Source organism: Choloepus didactylus, chromosome 15 (genome assembly GCF_015220235.1).
Source record: "Choloepus didactylus isolate mChoDid1 chromosome 15, mChoDid1.pri, whole genome shotgun sequence".
Classification (NCBI taxonomy): Eukaryota; Metazoa; Chordata; class Mammalia; order Pilosa; family Megalonychidae; genus Choloepus; species Choloepus didactylus.
This window is the reverse complement of record NC_051321.1, coordinates 69,486,845-69,512,919: the sequence shown is the minus strand read 5'-3', so window position 1 is coordinate 69,512,919 and position 26,075 is coordinate 69,486,845. Positions and strand designations below refer to the sequence as shown.

Here is a 26,075-nt window from a genome sequence, read left to right as displayed (position 1 = left end):
GGAATGAACATCTAGATGGAAGATCAATAAGGAAATAGAGGACTTGAATATTACCATAAACCAACCAGACCTAATAGACATCTATAGAACACTTCACCAAACAACAGCATAATACACATTCTTTTCAAATGCACATAGATCATTCTTTAGGATAGACCACATATTATAGTTACAAAATAAGTATTGTTAATTTAAAAGATTGAGATCATAAAGTATCTTCTCTTTATGAAGAAGAAATCCTTGATGTGAAGCTAGAAACCCGTGACAGAGGGAATACTGGAAAATTCACAAATTTGTGGAAATTAACAGTGTACCCTTAAATAACCAATGGGTCAAAGATGACATCACAAAGGAAATTAGGAAATATCTTGAGATGATTGAAAATAAGATACAACATACCAAAACTTATCAGAAGCAGCAAAGGCAGTGCTCAGAGGAAAATTTATAGCTCTAAATGTTTCACTTAAAAAAGAAGAAAGAGGAAGGTGGGGCAAGATGGCAGAGTGGTGAGGTGTAGGTTTTAGTTACTCCTCCAGGGCAGTAGGTAGAAAGCCAGGAACTGCAGGGACCAGACACTGGAGAGCAATTTGACTTTGGGCATACTTCATACAACACTCACGAACGCATGGAACAGCTGAGATCAGCGAAAGCTGTAAGTTCTCGTGGCCAGGGGACCCATGCCCCTCCCTGCCAGGCTCAGTCCCATGGGAGGAGGGGCCATCAATGCTGGGAACAAGGAGGGAGAACTGCAGTTACAGCTCTTATTGAAACCTCAGATGGCTGATCCAAACCCCAAATATACATAGACTGAGACCAGACACCAGAGAATCCGGAAGTAGTCAGCCTGGTGGAGAGGAGATAGGGCTACAAAAACAGCAAGGAAAACCCAAAACTTAAAGCGGAGACTTTTTGGAGCTCTGGTGAACATAGAACAGGGAAGGGCAAGGCTCAGGCAGAGTCAGGCTCATATGCAAATCTAGAAGGCAAGTTTCCTTGTTTGAAGAGCTGGTTTCTCTGCTTTCTTGATTGTTCTTTAATGGCCCTAATCTCCTTGTCTCTTAGCATTTCAATAGCCCATTAGATCTGCAAGGAAGGTCCCCCCTTTTTTTTTTAATCTTTTTCTCCTTTTCTAAAACAATTACTCTAAGAAGCCCATTACAGAAAGCCTCAAAGACTTGAAATTTGGGCCCAGACAAGAGGAGAGCTGAGAGAGCTCTGAGACAAAAGGCAATAAGTCCAGTGGCCGCGAAAATTCACTAAACACCATGATTTCCCAAGAAAAAGGGGGTGTCCCCTTAGCCATCTTCCCAGTGGGCAGGGAATGCTCCTGCCCAGCACCAGAGCCATAGCCCAGAGCTGCCCCAAACAACCCAGTGTGACAGAAAGTGTTTCCAACAACACATGCACACACCACAATATTGGGCATGGACAGTAGCCTTTCCCGCACCCTCAGCTAATTGTCCTGGAGCTAGGAAGGTGGAGCAATGTGAAAAGGGAAAAATTAACACATCCCATTCAGCCATCCTTTCAGCAGACTGGGAATGCCCCTACACAGCCCTGCAGCCCAGAATCTCCCTTGGGGGACGGTGCTCACCTGTGATGTAGCACAGTCATCCCTCAGCAGAGGACCTAGAAGTGCACAGCTTGGAAGAGGGACCCACTCCCAAGTCCCAGGGACCATATGCCAATACCAAGGACTTGTGGGTCAGTGGCAGAGACAAACTGTGGCAAGACTGAACTGAAGGATTAGACTATTGCAACAGCTTTAAATCTCCAGGGACACCTGGGAGAGTTGATTATTAAAGCTGTCCCTCCTCCCTAACTGATCAGATACACACCCCATATGCAGGGCGGGCAACACCAACTACACATGCAAGCTTGGTGCACCAACTGGAACCCACAAGACTCACACACCCCCCACTCACCACAAAGACAAAGTCGGCAAGAACTGGCCTGAGGGGACTAGGTGGCTTGCGGATGCCACCTGCTGGTTAGAGAAAGTGTACTCCACGAAGCTGTAGATCTGACAAATTAAAGATAAGGGTTTGAATTGGCCTACACATCCTAAAAGAACCCTATCAAGTTAAGCAAATGCCAAGAGGCCAAAAACAACAGAAAATTTTAAAGCATATGAAAAAAACAGACGATATGGATAACCCAAGCCCAAACACCCAAATCAAAAGATCAGAGGAGACACCGTACTTGCAGCAATTAATCAAAGAACTAAAGATGAACAATGAGAGCATGGCACAGGATATAAAGGACATGAAGAAGACCCTAGAAGAGCATAAAGAAGAAATTGTAAGAGTAAATTTAAAAAATAGACTAACTTATGGAAATAAAAGAAACTGTTGACCAAATTAAAAAGATTCTGGATACTCATAGTACAAGACTAGAGGAAGCTGAACAGCGAATCAGTGACCTGGAGGACGACAGAATGGAAAATGAAAGAGCAAAAGAAAGAATGGGGAAAAACTCGAAATGGACCTCAGGGATATCACAGATAATATAAAACATCCAAATATAAGACTCATTGGTGTTCCAGAAAGGGAAGAGAAGGGTAAAGGTCTAGGAAGAGTATTCAAAGAAATTGTTGGGGAGAACTTCCCAAATCTTCTAAACACCATAAATATATAAATCATAAATGCCCAGAGAACTCCAAATAGAATAAATCCAAATAAACCCACTCTGAGACATATTCTGATCAAACCGTCAAATACGGAAGAGAAGAAGCAAGTTCTAAAAGCAGCAAGAGAAAATCAATTCACCACATACAAAGGAAATAGCATAAGACTAAGTGACTACTCAGCAGCCACCATGGAGGCGAGAGGCAGTGGCATGACGTATTTAAAATTCTGAGAAAGAAAAATTGCCAACCAAGAATTCTTTATCCAGCAAAGCCCTTCCCTCTATGTGGAATCTGACACCCAGGGAGGAATCTAGACCTGGCATTGTGGGATGGAGAACATCTTCTTGACCAAAAAGGGGATGTGAAAGGAAATGAAATAAGCTTCAGTGGCAGAGAAATTCCAAAAGGAGCCGAGAGGTCACTCTGGTGGGCACTCTTATGCACAATATAGACTACCCTTTTTAGGTTCTAATGAATTGGAATAGCTAGCAGTAAATACCTGAAACTATCAAACTACAAACCAGAACCCATGAATCTTGAAGACAATTGTATAAAAATGTAGCTTATGAGGGGTGACAATGTGATTGGGAAAGCCATATGGACCAAATTCCCTTTGTCTAGTTTATGAATGGATGAGCAGAAAAATGGGGGAAGGAAAAACAAAAACAAAACAAAAAAAGGCACCCAGTGTTCTTTTTTACTTTAATTTTTCTTTTTCACTTTAATTTTTACTCATTAATTCTGTGTGTGTGGTAATGAAAATGTCAAAAATTAATTTTGGTGATGAATGCACAACTATATAATGGTACTGTAAACAAATGAATGTATGCTTTGTTTTGTATGACTGGATGGTATGTGAATATATCTCAATAAAATCAATTTAAAAAAAAAAAAGAAGATCATGCTGACTGTAATAAGCCAGACACAAAAGAACAGATATTGTATGCGTCCACTTACATGAAATAACTAGAAAAAACAAAATAATAGAGACAGAAAGAAGATTACATGGTCCCAGGCAGGGCTGGGGATGCGGAATGAGGAGTTAATGGTTAAAAGTTATAGCATTTCTGTTTGAGGTAATGGAAAAGTTTTGATAATGAGTGGTGATGACAGTAGCACAATGTTATGAATGCAATCAACACCAGTGGATTTTACACCTGAAAGTGATTAAAATGGGAAATGTTATATTATATATATGTTACTACAATAAAACTTTTCAAAGAAAAAAAAGAAGAAACATCTTAAATCGGTAAACTAAGTTCTTATCTGGCAGAACTTGAAAGAAAAGCACAAACCCAATCCAAAGTGAGCAGAAGGAAAGAAATAATAAACATTACAGTGGGAATAAATGAAAGAGAATAGAAAAACAATAGAGAGGATTAATAAAACCAAGAATTGGTTCTTTAAAAAGATCAATAAAATTTACAAACTTTACCTACATGGACAAAGAAAAAAAGAGAAAGGATGCAGATAGTATATAACAGAAATGAAAGGAGGGCATTACTATTTTATTAAAGAGGATTATAAGAGGATATTATAAACAATTATATGCCAACAAATTAGGAATCCTAGATGAAATGGATAAATTCCTAGAAATGTACAGGTTACCTAGACTGAAAGAGGAAGAAATAAAAGACTTCAATAGACCAATAACTAGTAAAGAGATTGAATCATTAATCAAAACCTTCCAACAAAGATAAGTCCAGAGCCATATGACTTCACTGATGAATTTTACCAAACATTCAGAGGAAAATTAACAACAAGCCTTCTTAAAGTCTTCCAAAAAACCAAAGAGAAGGTCATACTTCTCAAGTCATTCTGAGAGGCTAGCATTACTCTGATATCAAAGCTAGATAAATATATCATAAGAAAAGAAAACTACAGTTTAGTGGTTCTTCAGAAAGTTCAGTATAAAATTACCATATGACCTGGCAATTCCACTTCTAGGTATATACCCAAAACAACTGAAAGCAGGGACTCACAAAGATATTTGCACACTAATGTTCATAGCACCTTTATTCACAATAGCTAAAAGGTGGAAGCAACCCAGATGCCCACTGATGGATGAGCGGCTAAACAAGAACACTGTACATACATATAATGGAATACTTCCCAGCCATAAAAAAGAAAGAAGTTCTGATATATGCTACACATGGATGAACCTTGAAAACATCATGCTGAGTAAAATAAGCCAGTCACAAAGGGACAGATATTGTATGAGTCCACTTAAATGTGATAACTAGAATATACAATTCATAGACACAGAAAATAGAGTATAGATTATGTGGATGGGTGGGGGGCACAGGGAGTCAATGCATAATGGGTACAGGGTTTCTGTTTGGTGTAATGGGAAAGTTCTGGTGATGGATGGTGGTAAGAGTAGTGCAGCTTGTGAATGTCATAATCCCACTGAATGGTAGGCTTGAGAACAGTTGATATCAGCAAGTTTGTGTTGCATATATGTTTCCACAGTTTAAAAAGAGAGACAGAGAGACTAAAGAGACAATGACAATTAAATGCAATACATGAGCCTGGACCAGATCTAATAATGGAGGATAAAATGCCCCAAGGGACATTAATCAGACAATTGAAATATAGAGTGTAAGCTTTCCATTAATGTTAAATTTCTTGAACTTGATAATTGTACTTAATGTAGTTGCATAAGTCAATATCCCTGGTCTTAGGAAATATAATGAAAGTATTAAGTATTGAATTTTCTAATGTTTAGAAAATTGGTAGAGTGATGGACTAGATAGACTTGATAGAATAATACAAGAAAAGTGGCAAAATGTTAAAAAGTTATTAAGTCTAGATATCTGGCTAGAGGGTATATTGGCGCTCTGGGAATAGGTTTTATATTATTTTTGTAATTTTAAAGTTTGAAAGTATTTCAATATAAAATGTTTTAAAAATTTACACATAAAGTTATATTCAGGCAATTTTTTAGAAAAATTGTCCCATGCGAATCATCAGTTCTAGATGTATTAAAATTTATAGTTCAAAGTAATTTCCAGATTTTATCTCAATCTTGTCAGTCTTTAAAATATTATTAACAGTTCCAGTAACAGCTGCATCAACATAAAGGTCCTTCTCAAAATAAAAAAATTATAAAATTACAAAAATCATCATGCATTTGCCAAAAGTAACTGACATCATTTTCAATTATATGAATTGAAAATGAAGTTGCTAAAAGTATACATTTTGATGACCTAATAAATGATTTTGCAGAAAAACAAGTTAGAGAAATCTCATGACCAATCAAGATATCACATATTAATTTATATATTATGTATCGTGTATAAAATTATGACACCAATTTTTTTCTATATTTTTATGTATTACTTGCGTATTACTATTACCTGCATTATGTTTTATATTAATAAAATATTTTTAAAGGAAAAAGTTTTTTCCTGAATTTTCAACAGAGTCCCTATTTTCTTTTCAAGTAGTCTCCTCAAATTGTGTATCTTGCCCTGGTATCATCTTACCATTGAGATCCTATCTAGCTTTGATCAAGTCAATTAACCTTTGCATCTCAATTTTCTCACCTGTCAAATGGGAATGATGTTTATCTTGCCTCACAGAATTGATGGGCATATTCAAAATATATATATATATATACACATAAGTGAACGTGCTTTGAAAAATTGTAAGTGCTTTAAAATATTGGGTGGCATTTTTTGCTTTGTACAAAATATCATTTAACCACTACCCTTCCGGAGTTTGAGTTCTTAGACAAACACATCTTTTATCTAAAATGAAGAATGTAATTCATTTTTTTCTATGAGATTTCCAAACGTTTGAGAGAGACTAAATGATTCATTTGATCTGTAATGGTGTCCTATATATTGTCTAGTGGTTTCACGGATGGAATTTTTCTTCACATGGCTAAAAGCAAACTATAAACCCAAAGTCATGCAGAGACACTAGATTTGAGTCAACAGCCTTGAAGCCTGGAAACTCAGAGCCTTTCTGATAACCCTCCATCCTGACTTTTAAGTAACTCAAAGGAAAAATAACACTAGGAGAGCTGACATCTGTAGAAATCTGTAGACATCTGATACTATCAAGTAGCACCTCTATAAATAAAGGCCAAAACGCTCCCATACTCAGATGGCTGTGATTAGGAGCCCTCCACTTCAGAGGCTTCATGAATCTGAGGACCAGGTTGGGACTGAGAGCCAAGGAGGGTCCAAGGCAGAAGCTGGGGCCCCAAATCTGAGCTTCCATTTAATGCACACCCTCTCTGGCAATATCCTGAGCATTGGCAAAAACGACACCATTATCCACCATCTCTGGGGTTTTTCTGGAATGGTGAAGCAGGGTGTGGTGGTTTGGAACTGCACATACCCCAGAAAATCATGTTCTTAAAGCTGACCCATTCCTGTGGGTGTGAACCTCTTCTAAGTAGGCTCTTTAGGTGGGCTACTTAAGATGTGACCCACCTCATTCAGGGAGGGTCTTAATCCTCTTACTGGAGTCCTTTATAAACAGGATGAGTATAAAGGGGGAGAGATGGGGAGAGAGAAAGCCACAGAAGCAAGAAGCTGAAAGCAACAAAACCTCAAAGAGAAGGGAGCGACAAGGAAATGCCGCCATGTGCCTTACCGTGTGGCAGAGGAGTCAAGGATCGTCGGCAGCTGGTCTTTGGGAAGAAAGCACTGTCTCGATGATGCCTTGATTTGGACATTTTTACAGCTTCAAAACCGTCAGCCTGTTAAGCTAATAAATTCCCATTGTTAAAAGCCAACCCATTTTATGGTGTCTGCTTTCGGCAGCTTAGCAAACTAAAACACAGGTCGTGCTGAATCTTTTATCCCCCCTGCTGAATCTCCGGACACCACCTGCAGGTAACTGGCTAGGGGTGGGGCTAGGACCTTGGAACAAGCTTTCTGTGTGAAGAGCTGGCTCTGAAGAGCCAGACATGCTCAGGATCAATAAATGAATAAATGAACAAGCTGCAGGGGTAGAATTCTGATCGCTCCATTGCCCTTGCCCCCTAGAAGCTGGTCAACATCTCCCTCCTCCAGGGTGTGGGATTCACTTTGAAGAGTCCCCTCTCACTGGCCATCTTCAGACAGACCCTCCCACTGCCCAACCTTTGTCCTCTTCCTAATTGCCCTGATCTCATCCCAGCCTCCACAGCTATGTTTAAAGTCCACCTCTGGGGAACACACGGATTGAGCATTCCAGATAATCCCTTTCCAAGTCCCATCTGACATCGGACTGGGTGGCCTGCCCCTGAGACTTCCTGGGACCCTGGCTGGGGTCTGAGGGCGGCCCTCGCTGCTCACCTGGCTGCAGGATGAAGGTGGCCACCGGCTTCATGGTTTTGTGGCTCAGCCTGGGGGGTGGCCTGGCTCAGAGCGACTCCAGCCCGGACGCAGAGGAGTCCTATTCAGACTGGGGCCTTCGGCACATCCGGGGCAGCTTTGAATCTGTCAACAGCTACTTTGATTCCTTCCTGGAGCTGCTGGGAGGGAAGAACGGAGTCTGTCAGTACAGGTGCCGCTACGGTGAGTGTGCAGTTTCCCTCCCTGTCAAACTGTCCCTGTGGTGGACCTGTGAGCAGCCCAGGCAGGTCACGTTCTGCCATGCGCTTTTCCCTATCAACCACCACTTAGGGAGCATTGCCAGGTTCAGCAAATAAAAATGCAGGATGCCAAGAGAAATTTGAATTTTAGATAAACAAAGAAAAGTTTGTGTAATATAAGCGTGTCCAATCATTACTTGTCCTGCATTTTTTCTTTTTTCAATCTGGCAAACCTACTCCAAGGACCTTTTCAAGACTTTTTAACCCGGGGGCATTTTAACGAGTTTATCGTCAGGCTGGTAGCATAAAGGGCAGTGTGGGATGAGAAGAAATTGTGGGAGAAAACTATGTGGGGGTCCTTGGGATGAAAACTGAAGTTGAACACTCAGAGAAAATTCTGCCCCGGGGAAGGGGCATGGAGGGTGAAGCAGCTTACTCCATAGCTCTGAATTAAGCTTGGAAATCTTTCCCTCTACTGCAGTTCAGCACCTTCTCCCAGCTCTGCCAGTCTCTGATTGGCATCAGTTGCCTGCACTGTCCCTGATGCTACAGCCTCCACTGGCAACGGCAGGCCTCCCGGTGGTGGGAAGAGGCGTGCGGCCAGCTGTCTGCAGGCCGGGATCATTCCCTGCGTGGGCCTGGGGCTGTTCTCAGGCTGAGTGCCAGGCGTGCAATTAGGGAACAGCAGGAGCGCTTACCCCGCCTCCTAAAGCCATGCATGGGAGCCAGGGAGCACGCCTGAGTCATCCCTGGGGCCAGCTCTTCCTATACTCTGCACTGGAAGTTCACATAATGGGAGCAGAATGCAGACCTGAACCTCGGAGCTGGAAGGCACAGTGTAACTTTAAATGCAAACTTGTCCAATGCGTATAGTCTCGTATAGCATTAGTTTTATGGTTTTGTTTATCAAATGTCTCACCATGGAATAAGAGATGAAAATGGTGAGTCAGTGTAGCTTAGCAGGAAAACATATTTGAGAAATATTGTCTCCAAACGCCCAACAGATAAAACAGCCTAGAGAGAGAGACAACAAAGCTATGTACTTTCTGGACTCACCCAATAAGTCTCCCTCTCTCTCCCTTTTTTATCTTCTAGCAGGGCAAGTGGCTTCCTTATATGCTAAGAATGAACAGGAAATAATGACCAACTATTGTTCCAGAACCAAAAAATTTTGCAGCGTAGAAGTTTTAACCTCATAGGGAGGTGGTAAAAAAGGAAGCTGATCTTCCCTGTGAAAAATCCCCTATGGTATAAAGCCGGGGCTGCTAGGACTGGGTGTTAATTTACTTCGGGTATTTCAATTATCATTAGGTGCTGTTTTTCCCTTCCTATACACAACACAAGACATATCTGTCCAGCAAATAGAAAATGGCAGGAATTTATTTAGGAAAATGAGAACCAAACCTTGTTCTTCCTTCTCCAGCAAAATAGCACCAAAAGATTTCAGCAGAGCTTGGTTGCAGAGCCTTCTGCCCGGGCAGGGTCCAAGTCGCGGGGGGTCGGAACAGTCAACAGAGAGAGAACAGGAAAGTAAATAAATCCTCTCACTCTGAGAGCAGACTCTGTGAAAGGAGGAGCCTTTCAAAACATATGAAAATGGGGGTTGAAGCCTTGCTGTGTTTGGAGCCCAGGGGAGCTGAGGATCTAGAGGCTGTGCTCCAATAGAGCAAAATAGCTTCTCAGGTTGATAGCGAATCAGTCTTTGAACAGATATCTAATAATTAGCTGGGTCTCTGTTCTTTTTTGTTGTTTGCTTTGTGATTCCTCTCCCATATGCAAAGCTTCTCTTCTCTTTTTAAAGCAGCAGTTCTCAAACGCTCCTGTACATGGAATCACCTGGAGGGCTCTTAAAACAGATTGCTGGGCCCCACCCACCCCAAGTGTTTCTGATTCAGTAGGTCTGGGGAGGGCTAGAGAATTTGGATTTCCACCAAGTTCCCAGGTGAGGCTGATGCTGCTGGTTTGCGGACCACAGTTCTAGAACCATGGCTTTAAAGACCAGACTTCTAGAAATACTGGTACAGTAATGGAAGAGTCATGATCTTTGGATTGCCTGTCAACCTTGGTGTCCTTATATGTATAAATGATGCTAACAGTGCCTACCTTGCAGAGTTGTGTGAGAATTTTAAAAATATATATTAAGAATTTAGAGCTGTATATGGAGCATAGCAAGCACCAAACAAATTTTGTAAATGTTATAGGAAAGATAGTTTAGTGAACAAGTTAACTATGCATTCAGATGCTTCCAGTTCTCTTTCAACATAAAGTAAAAACAGAAAACAACACAGAAATCCCAGTGGTTGGATGGCATCTCTCAGCTTCTGGAAAAAGTCCCTCGAAAGAAGGAAGATTTCAGGGTTCTTGGCCTTTACGAAGGTCCCTGGAGCAGAGTTTCTTGTGAACCCGATGAAGATATTGTCCACACTGTCACACTTTTATAAAATGACCTCCTGATGAGTTGCTTCTTGGGTTTAGTTCCAGGAAAAAGTATCTTTAAATATCAATTTTTAGTCTTTTTTTTTTTAAAAAGAGAACTTTTTATATGTCAGAAATCTTAGAGCAAAATTTTATGAAACTGTGAGTTTGTATATTTTTCCAGAGAAAGAATTCATAGCCTTCATCAGATTCTCCAGGGAAAAAAAAGACTCAAGAAAAGAAAACAGCCACTGGCTCAAGGGCAAATTCATTGTTCTCATGCTAGGGTGAGCCGTTCCTGGTTGCCCGGGTTCCTGGGATGTGGGATTGCAGGGCTAAAACCAAGTCCCTCCCGGGCACAGTGGGACAAGTTGGTCCCCCTACCTCATGGGGCACTTGCTCTGTTTCCATGAGGAATTATAGAGTTCACTGCTTCTGTAAAATCGCCACTCTTCTGCTTTGCTCTGTGAGTGTGTTGCCCAACTTGCATCTACTGGTGACCTGGAGTGTTTCTGGAAGTAGCCAGGATCCACATTTCAATTAAAATCCGCTGACTCCAGGGTAGTCCCTCAGCTGGGTGGGGAGAAGGGACACACCCTCCCAGGGAGATACAACCCTTGACCCAGGTCATAAAGTCCCGGAAGTTTTTACTGTTCTTTCCACTGACAAAACTGACAGAAGAAAAGATCAGGACCAGGAGGCAGTGTCCGCGCCTGGAAGACAGAACTCCTGGCTTTCACTTCTCATTTCCCTCCTCAGTCTCCCTCTCCTGTGTCTTTTAGCTGCGTTTATGGCATTTCACTTTATTCGGAAGGTTTTAATTTTTATAAGATCAAATTGTTCAATCTTTTTCTTTATGGCTTCTGAGTTTGGTATCTTGCTTGGAAAGCACTCTCACATCAAGAGTAACAATAGTCTGCTATTTTTATGTGTGAAAGAAGCCACAAATTAGTGTGTCTGTGTTTATAAAATTTAATGAACACTGAAATTTGAATTTCATATAATTTTCATGTTGTGAAACGTTATCCTTGTTTTTTTGTTTCCCCCAATGATTTAAAAATATTTAAAAATACAAAAACCCTTAAGACTGAGTGGATTGATAAAAAATGATTATGGATTTTGTTTGAAACATATATATATATATATATATATATATATATATATAAACATATATATTTACAAACCACTTTTGGCTCACAGGCTGTACAAAAACTGGCAGTGGGATGGGCTTGGCCAGCATGTCATAGTCCACTAACCCCTGAACTGGAGGAGTAAGTTGTCAGCCTCCCACATCTATAAAGAGCCAAAACCAGAAAATAAAACTAATTTGTGGATATAATATGTGTTTTCTGCCTAGGATCAAATCATCACTTTTTTTTTTTTCCTAGAACTTTAAATTCAAGCTTCATTCCTAAACAGAATTTCTGTAGCAAATGCAAAATATTAAATGCAATAAAAATGGCCTTCATCAACAGCAGGCCTAGGTGGGAGGGAATTGCAGTTGCCCTTTCCTTATCTTGCAAACTGGGATATCAGAGTTTTATCTTCTGTGAGTTATCAAGTGCAGACAAGGCAGAGGGTAACCCAGGAAACCGCACTAAGTCTGCTACAAATGGGCTTATTGGCAAAAATACATAAAAAATGTTCTGTCATCAAATTTAAACATTTGATTTTTGATTAAAATTTTTTTTTTCTAACGTCTGTCAAGTTATAGATGCAGAACATTAATAGAAGAACATTCTGAAGAAAAAATACAGTCACCATAATCTCATCTCCAAGAGACAACCCACATTTGGTAGTGTGGTGTGGTCTGATTATTTTCATATGTGTAATTCTGATTACTTTTTTTTTTCACACCCTACCCATTCCCCCATTCCCAGTGCTTCTGATGCTGATGGAGATATTAGGTTAGTAACGTATCAGTGATGAGTTATCTTTCTCCAGAAGTTTGGAAAGAAATGCAGGGTCTTTATGGTGAGCTGGCAGAGTCAGCTGACAAGTAGTGTATCTTCCATTACAGAGAACAAGAAACAACGTGTAAAAATAAAACATTAAAAAAAAAAAACAACAAAAAAAACCCATAACACCCAATCCTTTCAAGCTAGACTGAAATAAAGGGAAATCTTCATGTTCTAGAAATGAAGAGGAAACTCAAAACCAAAGTGGCGAGCTGGAGCTGTTGCTACAAGGTTTTCAGTCTGGAATGTATGTACCCTCTAAGGCTAAGGAGTGGGGTTTTAATGCTCCATGCAAAGAGAGGAAATGGAAACTTTGTAAGAATTGGGAACTGGAGCTGAACAAACATCCTGCATAAAACTTAGAGCCTGAAAGAGCTGCCCACTCTGTTTTAAAAGGATTAGAAATTTCTTCACAATATGCCAAGAAGTAGCAAGGATGCTTTCTATCCACCTGGGGCTGAAGGGGAAATAAACAAAAAATCACTACCCCAAGCGTATTCTATGTTCTAACTGAGACAGTCTACCTGGAGTGAGCATCCTGATACCACTCAGGTGAGTTCTTTTCTGATGTGCACAGAAGCCAATTCAGTGACACCAGGATTTTGAGAAAAGAAAGAATTTATTAGCAAAGGGTAGGCCTGCAGAGACGGGGGGAAAAATCCTGAGATCTGTCTCCCTAAACTGGAGGGGTTAGAGATTTTTATTAGGTTAAACAAAGGGAGGTGGGAATAGGAACTTGGCACATTGTAACTGGCCGGTTTACGTTAAATTAAGGATTGCAAGTTAGCTATTGTAATTGACTATGCTTACATTCAAATTAAGGATTGTAAACTGGTCATTAATGCCGATGGGTTCTTTCTTTTAGGATCTGGTGTTACTCTCTCCTGTTGATCCTGCTCACTTTGATTCCACTCACAGAATGTTTGATGTTCTGGGGTCACTTTAAGTTTAGGTTTCTCCTTTCTGCGCATGCTTCAATGGTTAAAACTAGTTTCAGCCAATTCTGGGAAGGTAGAAGAAAACAGGAACTTGTCCTGTGGTGCGAGTCCCTTATTAAGGAACGTAAGGAAATAGGTTTACCCCCCCAAAAAGGAAAGTGAAAACGTTAACAAGTTAGCACAGGAGGCTATTCTAGTGAGTTTGCGTGTGGCGGCTTCAATCCCAAACTGAGAAATTATCATAAATACTTGTCCACGTGTCTGGAGACTCTTGGAGCCGCAGCAAAGCAATGGAGTAGCTGCCCTGCTGTTACACAACCCGGGACACAGGAAGCCTCTTAGAAAAAAAGTCCTACTGAAGATGAGCTTTTAATAAAAGCCATGTGGAAAAAGACCCAGATAAAATAATAATCCAGAAAAAAATGATCCAGAAAAAACACTCTCTGGTAATAACCGAGAGTGAGTACACATAAAAAATGGGAGATTTAGCATCCCAAGGACTGGAGGTAATAAAATGATATAATGAAAATATTTGAAATTACTAAGGAAATAAATGAAGGAATAGAAAACCATAATGAGAAAAACAGAACTCCCTGAAAAATGAATACATAGATTTGGAAAAAAGAGCCAAATAGAATTCTAAGAAATGAAAATTATAGTCTTTGAAATAAAAAAACTCAGTGGAAAGGTTAAATAGCAAATTATTCAAGCTACAGAGAATTAGTAGGGTAGAAAAGAGATTTTGGTGAAGCTATCCAGAATTCAGTACAACGAAAGAAAAAAAGATGGAAAATATGAAACAGAGGTTAAGATACATGGGGGACAGGATAAGAGAGCTTCATCATTCATTAATAAGAGTCCCCTAAGGAGAGACTAGAGAGAATGAGGAAAAGAAAACATTCACACAGTGGCCACAAATTTTCCAGAGGTGAAAGAAACCCAAGTCCTCAGATTGTTCCAGCAGGACAAGGAGAAACAGTCCACATCTCGAGACACTGTGGTGAAACTGGGAGGATGTGCAGAAACTGGAATCCTTGTGCATTGCTGGTGGGAATGTAAAATGGTGCAGCTGTTGTAGAAAATAGTTTGGCACTTACTCAAAAAGTTAAACATGAGTTAGTAAATATGGTTATTACACAGCAATTCCATTCCTAGATTCCCCAAAGAATTGGAAACTGGTACTCAAATACTTGTATGTGCATGTTCATAGCAGTGTTATTCACAATAGGCAAAGGTGGACACGGCCCAAGTGTCCATCCATCACCAGATGAAGGGATCAACAAAATGTGGACTAACATACGATGGAATATTAGTCAGCCCTTAAAAAGGAATGACCTTGTGGTACATGCTGCAACATGCATCAACCTTGAACAAATTATGCTAAGCGAGAGAAGCCAGACAGGGAAGGCAACATATTGCATGATTCCGTTTATATAAATATTCAGTATAGGTAAATTCACAGAGACAAGAAGCAGACTGGAGGTTGCCCGAGGCTGCAGGGAGGGCATGGGAGGCACCTGCCTAATGGGTTCGGGGTCTCCTTTTGGGGTGGTGAAATGTTTGGGAACTAGATAGAGGTGGTGGTTGTACAACATTATGAATGCATTAAATACAACAGAGCTGTTCACTCTAAAATGATTCATGTTATGTTTTGTGAATTTTACCTCAAGGAAAAAAATGAAGTACTGATACACCCACAACATTGAAGAATCTTGCAAACTTTATGTTAAATGAAAGAAACCAGGCACAAAAGGCCACATACTGTATGATTTCATTTATGTGAATTGTCCAGAATAGGCAGATTTAAAGAGAAAGTAGATCAGTGGTTGCCTTGGGCTGGGGTTGGGGGCTTCAACTGTACCTGTAACATGTAATTAAACCGCAAACAAACCTGAAGTAAATTTGGTGACTGTTAACATTGTATTTGTATGGTGGGCATATGGTGTTTGTTTCTCTGACTTTTTTTCAGTTTTGAAGTATTTCATAATACAAAATAATTAAAAGTGAAATACCTAGTAGGAGAAGATTAAAGAAAAGAAGGAAAAAAGAAATGGCAAGTGCCTCACTCTGAGGAGCAGGTCTTAGCTTTTTCCTCAGTCTTCTCTTCCCTAAGAAGAGGCAGAGAAATGTGGAAGAACAGGTCTGTGGATACAAATGGGAAATCTGAATTCATATCCTTTTTCTCCACTTGCTACATGGCCTTAGGCAAGTCAGTCCGTCTCTTATCTGGACAGTGGGATAAAAATATCCACTCCGATGACCATCCCAAAGTGCTCTGGTCACGGGTATCTTGATCTATGATAGCTGCCATTGATTCAACTGACCAAGCTTCCCTCTCCACATCTGTCAGATCGTAAAATGGTCACTCAAAAACAATGTAGGAGAAATTAAGAAATTAAATATTTTCAGATTGTTTCTGTTTAGTTCTATAATAACAAATGCTAAACTATTGCTCAGAGGTGTTTCTTTGCTCTTTGGTCAACAATGCTTTGTTTACATTTACGGAGTCTTTCTAAACTTCCTCAAGTCATTCTGAAGAATGTGGTCCTGATAGAATTCGGATTCCTTAACTGTGTGATCAGGTGATGTTCTTGTAATTCTGTGTGTGGTGTGCGGGTCTCACAGTGGATAGAAGAATCAGAAACCTTGACTTTTAGCTTTGGTTTTGCATCGACCTTATCTTCAAGGTTATGAATTTAGAGGAGGGATTGGAGACTGATTACTGCTTATTGGGTATAGAGTTTCTGTTTGGGCTGATGAAAAAGTTTCAGTAATGGTGGTGACAGTGTCACAACATTGTAATTGAAGCCACTGAGTTGTACAGTTAAAAATGGTAAAATTTTTGATATATATATATGTTATCACAATTGAAAAAAAAGTAAAGAAATGTTAAAACTGCCAATAAATGCTCATAAAATGTTTTGAGATTAGGAGAAAATGCCATACTTGTTTGCAGGCTTATTACTTTGTTATGATGATACCACCATCATCATCACCTAATTTAGACTTGACTCTTTGGTGAGGAACAGTGACCTTTTTGAATACAAATTTTTTTTTTTAATTGGAGAAGTAGATTTATAGAAAAATCATGCAGGAAATACAGTGCTTCCTCCCCCCACTCCCATTATTAACACCTTGCATTAGGGAGGTATATTTGTTACAACTGATGAAAGAATGTTAACTTTAGTTATTAACTTTAGTGCATGGCTTACATTAACGTTCCCTGTTTGTGTTGCACAGTCCTTTGGTTTTTAAAAATTTTTATTCTAGGAATATATATACAACCTAAAATGTCCCCTTTTAGACACATTCAAATATATAATTCAGTGCTGTTAATTACATTCACAATGTTGTGAGCAGTGACTTTTTAAGAAAAAAAATTGAATCTGCTTTTAGATAATTTTTATTGGACAAATATTCCCAAATGTCTAATTTCTGAATATTTCTTCCTGCTTCTTTTCTCTCTTCTCCTGCTAGGAAAGGCACCAATGCCCAGACCCGGCTATAAGGCCCAGGAGCCCAACGGCTGCAGCTCCTACTTCCTGGGTCTTAAGGTACCAGAAAGTGTATGTACCACTAACATTTCCTTCTCAGCTGATTGCTTTTACTAACCAAATAATCACTGCTGATGGAAGCATTTGTGGCATAAAGTTGAGCAATTGCAATTACTTTAAATCAGACATAGGAGAAGGGAGATAATTTTCAAGGAAGGGATCTGATTTCCATTTCCAGAGACGGCTGTCCCTCAGAGAAGCCCTTGTGTAGTGGGTCAGAACTCTGAAATTTCCACTGCAGACATCAGTGGAGGCTTAGGGGATCAAAGCCTGATTTAATTTGAAATAAATCTGCTAAGTTTGACTTACTTAAATTATGACACTTTCCAGTGTCTATTGGAGGCAGCTGGTACCGGCTGGTGAGAGCTGATTGTTATGTTGCCGGGTTGACTTCAAGTTGGTAGCTTTAAATCAGTCTGTAGTATTTACATCACAGAATTCTGCAAACCCTACAAGTCAGCACACACCTCACCCAGCTACTTGCTAAATGTTTACCAGCCCACCATTGGGCCTTTCTGAATAAAAAAGAAATCAATTTCTTGAAAAGCTCTTTATCTTCTTTCTCTTTAGAAGAGGTTTCACATAAAATGTAGGTAAAGGGATTTATTATCTGCACTATGATTTTGTTCTTTACTCAGGCTAAACTTCACTTTTCTGCTGATTCAAAAGATTGTCATTCATAATAGTTTTCTAAGGACCATAATGTTTATTTTCTAAAGATGCTTGCCCATGTGGCATCTTTGTGCAAATTGGGAAAAGGTCCCCTTTCCTCAAGAAGGTTATTTCTATTTGTCAGAAAATTATCCTAATAAGCTGATTTTGCTACAAAAAGAAACTTGACTGACATTATGCCTAATAAATATGTAAATCTCTGATGTCTTATGGGAAGGCACCTTTCAGCGATGGTGCTTTCTTTGTGTTACCCGCACAGCCGTGTGGTGGTTGGGTCCACAACCAGCAATGTGCACAGAAGCAAGAAAACTCTTTCAAATATATATATTAGAGAAACCACATATTTTTTTTGGCCAATATACCTCATTTGATATCAATTTAGTAGCTATGGAACAGGCACACATATTATTTTGGAAGTAATTTATTTTGTTTGCTGATATAAATATTATCTGGAACTATCTCAAGAATTTTTCAATTTATTTAGTTGAATTAGAGCCATCATACTCATCTAATTCTCAGTTATCTTTGTTGGTAGCAAAGTAGTTCACTTCAGGTATCATCTGATGGCGATTAAGGCAGGATTATAGAACCCAGGTCTTTGCCCAGCATGACAAGTTAGATGGTCTGTAAATATAATTTTTGTTTTTTGTTTGAAAGAGCATTTTAGCCTGCTAAAGTCCATATTCTGCTATAGGTGGCTTTAAGGCCACCCCAGGGGAAACGATCTATAATAGCTAATGAATCGATCTTCACCCACACCTTGAAACCTGATTTTCACAGCTTTCACCCAAGTCTAGGTCTGTACTATCAGAAAAACTGCAAAAGATTCTAAGATGTCCTACTTAGGTCTAGACTCTCTCTGTCCATCTCTTTATGTACCACAGAATGATTATTCTTCTTTAATCACTGTTTTTCTCATGTTCCTTCCTTGCTCAAGAGTCTTTATCAAATCTAACTAGTTACTTTGGAAACCAAGGCCATCCATCAACTTGCCCTTATCTATAATTAAAAAAAAATTATATACACACATGCATGCATGCATACGCGCGCGCACACACACACACACACACACACACACACACAGGCATACATATCTTTTTTCCTGCTAAGGAAAGACTTAGCAGGAAAGACTTTGGAAGACTAAACAAATGAATTGACTTGCTCACAAATGATTTGCTCATTATTTCTTTTCTCTCCCTGCTATATCACAAGTCAATTCTCAACTCTAATAATCCTCTCTCAATTTTCTTTTGAAACCCTCTTAAATAAATCTTTCTTGTTTGATAACTCTACCTGTGATATTCTGTGAACTTGAGTATGCAGTTTATGCTACTACATTTAAAGTTGTTCACAAGCTCTTAGTGTGCATGCATGTTTTAGATATTGGGGTCTGACTATGATCCCCTTGCGGTCGGGAACTATATGTTCTATATTCCCCTCTGCTCCCCAACCCAGACACACACACACACACACACACACACACCCTTAAAGCACTGTTCTATGGATGCTGGTGACTTCTTGGAGAACCGAGGCTCAGTTTTCATACTCCTTAGCCTTGGAATCCTCTGCTCAAACAAAATCTCACCTGCAAAAATGTTAACATAAATTTTGGTTGAATTAGGAAGTCCTACAGATCTGCCCTTTGCACTACTACTCCTGATCTCTCTTTTCATCACTATAGCAACCTGTGAATTTGAAAATGACTGAAATCTAAAAGAAAAAGAAGAAAAATTAACCATTTAGCATCACATATTAAACGAATAACTAAATCATAATGAAAACTTAGCCTCGTAAGTCTCCATCTGATGTTTTCTACCCACTCATTGGTATTTCTGAATGGATCTGAACATGTACCGGGAATGGGAGAACTGGCTATTAATATGGTGAGCAAGGTTGCTTAAGGCCCTTGGTTGAAGTGTGTCATTTTCTCCCTTCCCTTTTCTTCCCTCACTTTCCCCCAGATGGACTTGGGCATTCCAGCAATGACCAAGTGTTGCAACCAGCTGGATGTCTGCTATGACACTTGTGGAGCCAACAAATATCGCTGTGATGCAAAATTCCGATGGTGTCTCCACTCGATCTGTTCTGACTTGAAGCGGAGTCTGGGCTTCGTCTCCAACGTGGAAGGTAGGGTATTAAGGGCACTTACTTGTGAGCAGAGAGTTTTGCTCCCATTTTCACAGAGTTGTGGCCACAGCCCCTTTACTCAAGGAGACCATCCGAGCCCAGTGAACTTTCTATAAAGAAAGAACTCCATAATCAGTGCAAGAAAGGATGAAGGAAGGTTCTGGGCCCTGCTCCCCCACAGTTCTTGCTGTTCTGCCCAGGAACTGCTGGCCCTACTCCTGATGGAAAGGGCCACACCAAAGCCTTCCCAGAGAAATAAAAATCTATCCTTTAAAACCCAAAAGTTGCCCAACTGGCATTGGTTATCCATTCCACTGTTGAATAATTTTCCACATCAGAAGTTACTTGGTATAGGACTACTAGTTTGTTTTAAACTGTTTTTCCTAATTCACAGTCAGGGAAGGATTTTTTTTTTTTTTTTAAACTATCATTTTGCATGGAAAGATCTCTCTCTATATATACTTGAAAAAATATATCTCTTTAAATAACTGCTTAGTTACCTAATCTCAAGCACTCATTCTTTAAATTCTTTTTCCTAATTCACCTTAGGAAAAGTTTTAATCCCTCAGCTTCTGAAGCCAGAACATTACATTAGTTTTACATATTTTTAGATAGTAAAGGTTGAAATTCAAGCTGGCCCCACGCTGCAAAGAAAGTCAGCAGTAGAAAGAGTCTTGGATCTTGTTTTTAGATAAATGTCTACAGTGTGGTCCTGAAGTAAATGTGTAAGGGTTTGAAAATATAAATAATCTAGTACCTGCTGCTAATCCAGGGTCAGGTTGAGTTATATCTTCCAAGCAATGTCCTATTGATTCTTTCTCCAAAATCTCTCTTTGATAGTCCCACTTGCCTGGTTACTGCAAATTAACCCAGTTGCTGGGCTCCATCCAATCTGTTCTCCCTATTGGGACCAGATATATTTTTATACCACACAAATCTGATCATCTCCACCCACTGTTTAAAGCCCTTCAATAGATTCCTCTTAAGGATGAAATCTCAACTCCTTACTGTGACGTAAAATGCCATGCCCTATTCAGCCTTAGTTACCTTTCCAGGATCTTCCTGGTTACTCCAGATTCCTCTCCTGACTCCTGCCATTTCAAACTACTTGGGTTGATGTCCCATACTTTTCTGCCCCTTCAGTCCCTCTGCTTGGAGCACCATGATCATTCTTTGGTTGTTAACGTGGAAGCAGCTTTATTGAGATATGTGTCATGTATTACACACTTCACCCATTTAAAGTGTACAACTTAGTGGTTTTTAATATGCTCGCAGAGATGTGAGTCAACATCACAATCGATTTTAGAGCATTTTTGTCATTCCCCAAAGTAACCCATATCCATTAGTAGTCACTGTCCATCTTCCTCCACCTAACTCTAGGCAACCACTGATCTACTTTCTATGATTTGTCTATTCTGTACATTTCACATAAATGGAATCATACAATAAGTGATCTTTCGTGACTGGTTTCTTTCACTTAGCATAATGTTTTCAGGGTTCATCCATGTTGTAGTCTGCACCGTACTTCATTTCCCTGATCATTCTTGAAGCTTAAACATAGATATTGTACCTCCTCTGAGATCCCTTCCTTAATAATCCTTTCCCCAGAGGGACAGAGACCCTTTTATGATCACCCACAGCACCTCGGGTTACTTTCATCATGCTGTAGTGTAACTATCCGTTTATCTGTCCATCCTCTCCAACTCTATGTCCAAACTATGAGATCTTTGAGTTGGGGATGATGCCTTTCATCTCGTTATCCCTAGCCCCTGACAGAGTGGCTGACCAACATACACAAGTATTTTTTTCAGTGAAAGAATAATTGTTCATCCTTTGCTTGGTCAGGGAAGCTACAGGAAACATGGCTGTATTATCTGGGAGACTATTTAAAAATTATAAGTTTCCATGAGGTGAACATAATAGTGGTTTGGGAAATTCTGATTGCTAAGCAAGGTTCTGCCCTGGAGGGCACCCCAAAGTCTATTCTGCTCTCCTGGATTGAATGGGAACGTCTCTGAAAGATTTAAATATATGCTTTTCCTTTTAATTCTGTACTTGGATTACGGCCTCTACTTTCCTCTGGGTGTTGTGCCATCCTTGGAAAGACATTGCCTCTTCATAATTACTCATACGATTTGGGGTAGTCCTGTATATTAATCTTTATATATCTCATCGTCTTTTCCAAGTAGCCTGTGATTCGCTGGCTGACACTGTGTTCAACACTGTCTGGACCTTGGGCTGCCGACCCTTTATGAATAGTCAACGGGCAGCCTGCATCTGCCCAGAAGAGGAGAAAGAAGAGCTATGAGGAAGGGCTGATGCCTGCCTGCGTCTTCCTGAGTGGTACCACAGCTGTGGGTCTTGGAGAGCGCCGTGTGGCCGACCTAAATCATCCTTTCTTCCAGCAGTTTGAAAACCACAGAGCAGGAGAAAGGAAACATTGTTTTACAGCCGAAAAGTGAGTCACATCCTTTGAGAATTGGAAAACAAGATGTGGAGTGAAGGCTATTCTTCATTTTAACACTGTCCTCCCCAACCAAGACACATCTGCCCGGAAATTCAGTTCTTGGCTTAAAGACTAAAATACAAGCAAACCCTGGGACTCCTGGACGTGATAATTATTTTCGTAAGTGAAAATTTGGCGGAGTCCAATTACTTGGGAGACAATGACTTTCCTCTGTCCCGTGTTTCAGTTGCCAGTAAGCATTTCACCTGTAATAAAGTATATTTTTTAGAAAACTTGAAAAGAGATGAATGAATTCCATTATCACCATTATGCTTCCATTTCACTTAGAAGAGAACAGAATGTGACATGATAAATTCCACACATGAAAACAATTATTCCCACTGGTGCTGAAGAGAAAAACAGGTGGGCAGGGTCAGAGGCTTACCTGATGAAACCAGTGGAGGTGAAGGTCAGACGGAGTGAAGTCTCTGAGATTCCATTTTTCCTCCAGTGACCCATCCTTCTTTCATTCCCAATTGCTAATGGCATTAGAGTCACACTAAGATCTGGGAAGTAGGTGGTAAGAGAAGACAACAGAGATAGCTAGGAAAGGTTCCTGAAGTCTGAGGGGAGTGAGAGACAAATAGCCATTCACTAAATCATGGTCCTCAACACTGACTTCATATTGGAATCATATTGGAGCTTTAAAAGTGTAATTAAAAAAATCTTCTGGGAGGTGCCTATGTACTGGCATTTTAGAAACACTTCCCAGGTGATTCTAATGCACCATCAATGCCAAGGACCACTAATCTAGGTCAGGGGTTGGCCCGATACCTGTTTTTGTCAAGTTTTATTGGAATACAGTCATGCTCATTCATTTATATATTATCTCTGCCTGTTTTTTTTGCAGAGCTGAGTACTTGTAATAAACACAGTGTGGCCCGCAAAGCCTAAAATATTGACCATTTGGCCCTTTATAGAAAATTTTTGCTGACCTAGAAAATTTTCTCCTTTCCCTTCCTTTTGTTAATTTCACTGGCTCTTTTAAGACTTGTGGATTGTAGCCATTTTTTTAAAAAAAGAAAAAGAAAACATTTTTCTGCTCTTATAGAAAGCCATAGTAATTATTAGCCTATTAAGAAATTGAATTTAACAGCAGATAAAATTTATGCTGAAGTTTATGATATTTATTGCAATAAAGTTTACTAAGCTCCTACAAAATAAGAGTGTGGTATAATTTTCTACCTATTGTCTTACCAGCCTGAGGGCACAGAATACCAAATAACAGGCCATATGGTATCAAATTTTAATTTTCTTTACAGTTCTGTCATTGAACCACTTAAGTGCATGTTAATGAATTTGTTAACATTCATTAAGTGAAAATATTTCACTTGAGACAATATAAAAACATCAAAAGAAAATATTGCATAGGAGAAAAAACAAACAGTATTTTTGTCATATTGCTAAACTTCCAAATCCCCTATAACCATTCTGTATTTGAAATGAAATTTCAGCATAGAATTATTTTCATATTTAAGTAGTCACTGGGTATTTTAGTCATAACTTCAAGCAACTATTTAATTTCTTTTATTATTTCAAATTTGAAATAGTGATACCCAACTTCTTAGGGGTCCTCTTGCATCAGACACTAGGTGTTTTTATTGTAGGAAAAACTGGGAAAAATCGTGTGAAGCCCATCCAAGCCAGATGCTTCAGAAGTAATCTGACCTTTACCGACTGAATGGACGGGAATCCGGGGTGAATTGCCCCATGAGGTGGTTAAAACTCACAGTCTGAGCTTTAAAAAGACAGGTTTTTTAGGATGGCGGCTGATCTCCTTATCGAGTGCGCGGAGAAGTTGCAAAAGGGAGGGAAGCCGTGCGCCTGCGCGGCGCTAGTTCTCCCGGTCGATGAGGATGGGGCCGCCCGTCAGCACCCGGCTCCGCGCCCCCGCCGCGGCCTCCTCTCCTCCCGCCTCACGGCGCACGCGCCTGTGGCAGCCTTGGGCGCAGCGCGACCGCTCGTCCAGCCTCCCGCAGACAAGCACCCGGCAGTGCAGAAACACTTCCTGCAAAGAGGGTGCTTTTGATTAATAAAAACAGTAACAACAATTGCCACTTACTGGGCCCTTACTATTAGCCAGACAGGATATTAAATGCTTTAGACGTTGTCTCCTGTCAGCTTGATGACAACCCTTTGAGGTAGCTGTTATTATGTCCATTTTACAGATGAGAAAACTGAGACTTAAGAGAGGCCTTGCCCAAATTCACACATTTAGGAAAGTGGCAAAATTGGAATGTGAGTCACGTGGATGATTTTAAAACCCACATTCATAAGTGTCACATTGTGTGGAAACAAGAGAGGACTTTGTAAGGGCAATATCTAATAGCGATAATATTCCCATCGAGGAGTGGCTCCCAGGCACTTCTGTTGTAAAATAACAAGTCATTTTTCTAAGCACCTTTCCCTTAGGAACTGACCAAAGTTTACTGCCTCTTTGAGGAGGGAGATCAGAATTAGCCAATGTTTTTAGCAGTTGTTCTGGAGCAACGATGTAGCTGGAAAGGACATCAATACACTTCGATGCTGCGTGGCAGAGAATGTTGGCCTCTTACACTTTCTTTGGTTTAAATGTTTCAACAGCTATACCAAAAAAACAAAAACAAACCCCTTTACCTGAGATCAATGATAGCCTTTTCTATTCAGCCTCTTATAACCTCTATTCGTGGGTACCCATGGTTGTTTTTATCCTGTAGCATATTCCATATTCATGTAGAATTACTGGGTTTAATTTTATGATTTGACAATTTTTTCATATCTGGTTTTTCCATATTCATTTTAATGACTACTTCATATTGCATTAAATTTATATACTGGAGCCCTGTTTGAGGGGCATTTCTTTCCTCCTTCCTCCTTCCCCCTCCCCCACTTTTCCCCCTTTATTAGAGAAGTTATGGGTTTACAGCACAATCATGCATAAAACACAGGATTCCCATATACCACCCCACCACCAACCACTTGAATTTATGAAACATATGTTACAATTGATGACAGCACATTTTTATAATTGTACTATTAAATAAAGTCCATAGTTTAACTTAGGGTTCACTGTTTGTATAGTGTAGTTCCATGGATTTAAAAAAAATTTTTTATTCTGTTACCGTATACACAATTGAACATTTCCCCTTTTGATTATATTCTGATATATATTTCAGTGCTGTTAATTGCATTCACATTGTTGTGCTACTATCACCATCATCATTACCAAAATATTCCCATCATTCCAAATAGGAACCCTGCACATTTTATGCCTTAATTTACCATTCTCCATCCCCACCCTGTCCCCTGGTAACCTATATTCTAGATTCTGACTCTATGTGTTTGCTTATTCTAATTGTTTAACATCAGAGAGATCATATCTGTCCTTTTGTGCCTGGCTTACTGATTTCTTCAAGGTTCATACATGTTCTCACATGTATCAGGACTTCATTCCTTTTTATGGCTGAATAATTTTCCACCGTATGTATATGCCACATTTTATTTATCCATCATCAATTGATGGACACTTGGGTTGCTTCCATCTTTTGGCAACTTTTTGAATAATGCTGTTATGAACATCATTGTGCCAATAACTATTCCAGTCCCTGCTTTCAATTCTTGTGGGTTTATACCTAGGAGTGGGATTGCTGGGTAATACGGTCGTTCTATATTTAGCTTTCTGAGGAACCACCAAACTGTCTTACACAGCGGCTGCACCATTTGACATTGCCACCAGCAGTAAATGACTGTTTTTCTTTTTCCAC

General features: G+C 39.8%; 2 protein-coding genes and 1 long non-coding RNA gene across 5 annotated transcripts in view; 1 reads left to right on the top strand and 2 right to left on the bottom strand.

Moving 5' to 3' along the window:
- Window positions 1-7,235: 7,235 nt before the first annotated feature.
- Window positions 7,236-9,659, bottom strand: LOC119510768. The gene is made up of 3 exons (XR_005212015.1): window positions 9,567-9,659; window positions 7,924-8,102; window positions 7,236-7,351 (listed from the first exon to the last, which is right to left on the bottom strand). It is a non-coding gene; the product is annotated as an uncharacterized LOC119510768 (long non-coding RNA).
- PLA2G12B (phospholipase A2 group XIIB) lies at window positions 7,792-22,565 on the top strand. 3 transcript variants are annotated; one of them, XM_037805126.1, is made up of 4 exons: window positions 7,792-8,145; window positions 16,951-17,027; window positions 19,661-19,826; window positions 22,013-22,565. In XM_037805126.1, exons 1-4 carry the CDS (start codon window positions 7,935-7,937, stop codon window positions 22,132-22,134), a joined length of 576 nt encoding a protein of 191 aa, XP_037661054.1. In that variant the 5' UTR covers window positions 7,792-7,934; the 3' UTR covers window positions 22,135-22,565. The 3 variants fall into 3 exon arrangements, with proteins under 3 accessions (XP_037661054.1, XP_037661053.1, XP_037661052.1); XM_037805125.1 differs by having other exon boundaries at window positions 16,951-17,039; window positions 22,016-22,565; XM_037805124.1 differs by having other exon boundaries at window positions 16,951-17,039.
- Window positions 22,566-23,279: 714 nt separating this feature from the next.
- OIT3 (oncoprotein induced transcript 3) overlaps window positions 23,280-26,075 on the bottom strand; it is a 33,136-nt gene continuing 30,340 nt past the window's right edge. The window contains exon 9 of the mRNA XM_037805123.1: window positions 23,280-24,340. Coding sequence (XP_037661051.1) covers window positions 24,167-24,340 — 174 coding nt within the window. The 3' untranslated portion in view covers window positions 23,280-24,166. The remainder of the gene's footprint in view (window positions 24,341-26,075) is intronic.

Bases quoted from the DNA above. Each gene is read 5' to 3' on its own strand.
- PLA2G12B (XM_037805124.1), top strand. From the start codon at position 7,935: ATGAAGGTGGCCACCGGCTTCATGGTTTTGTGGCTCAGCCTGGGGGGT. The intron at 17,040-19,660 runs GTATGTACCACT...ACTTTCCCCCAG, and splicing joins GTCTTAAGGTACCAGAAAGT to ATGGACTTGGGCATTCCAGC. The intron at 19,827-22,012 runs GTAGGGTATTAA...GTCTTTTCCAAG, and splicing joins CTTCGTCTCCAACGTGGAAG to TAGCCTGTGATTCGCTGGCT.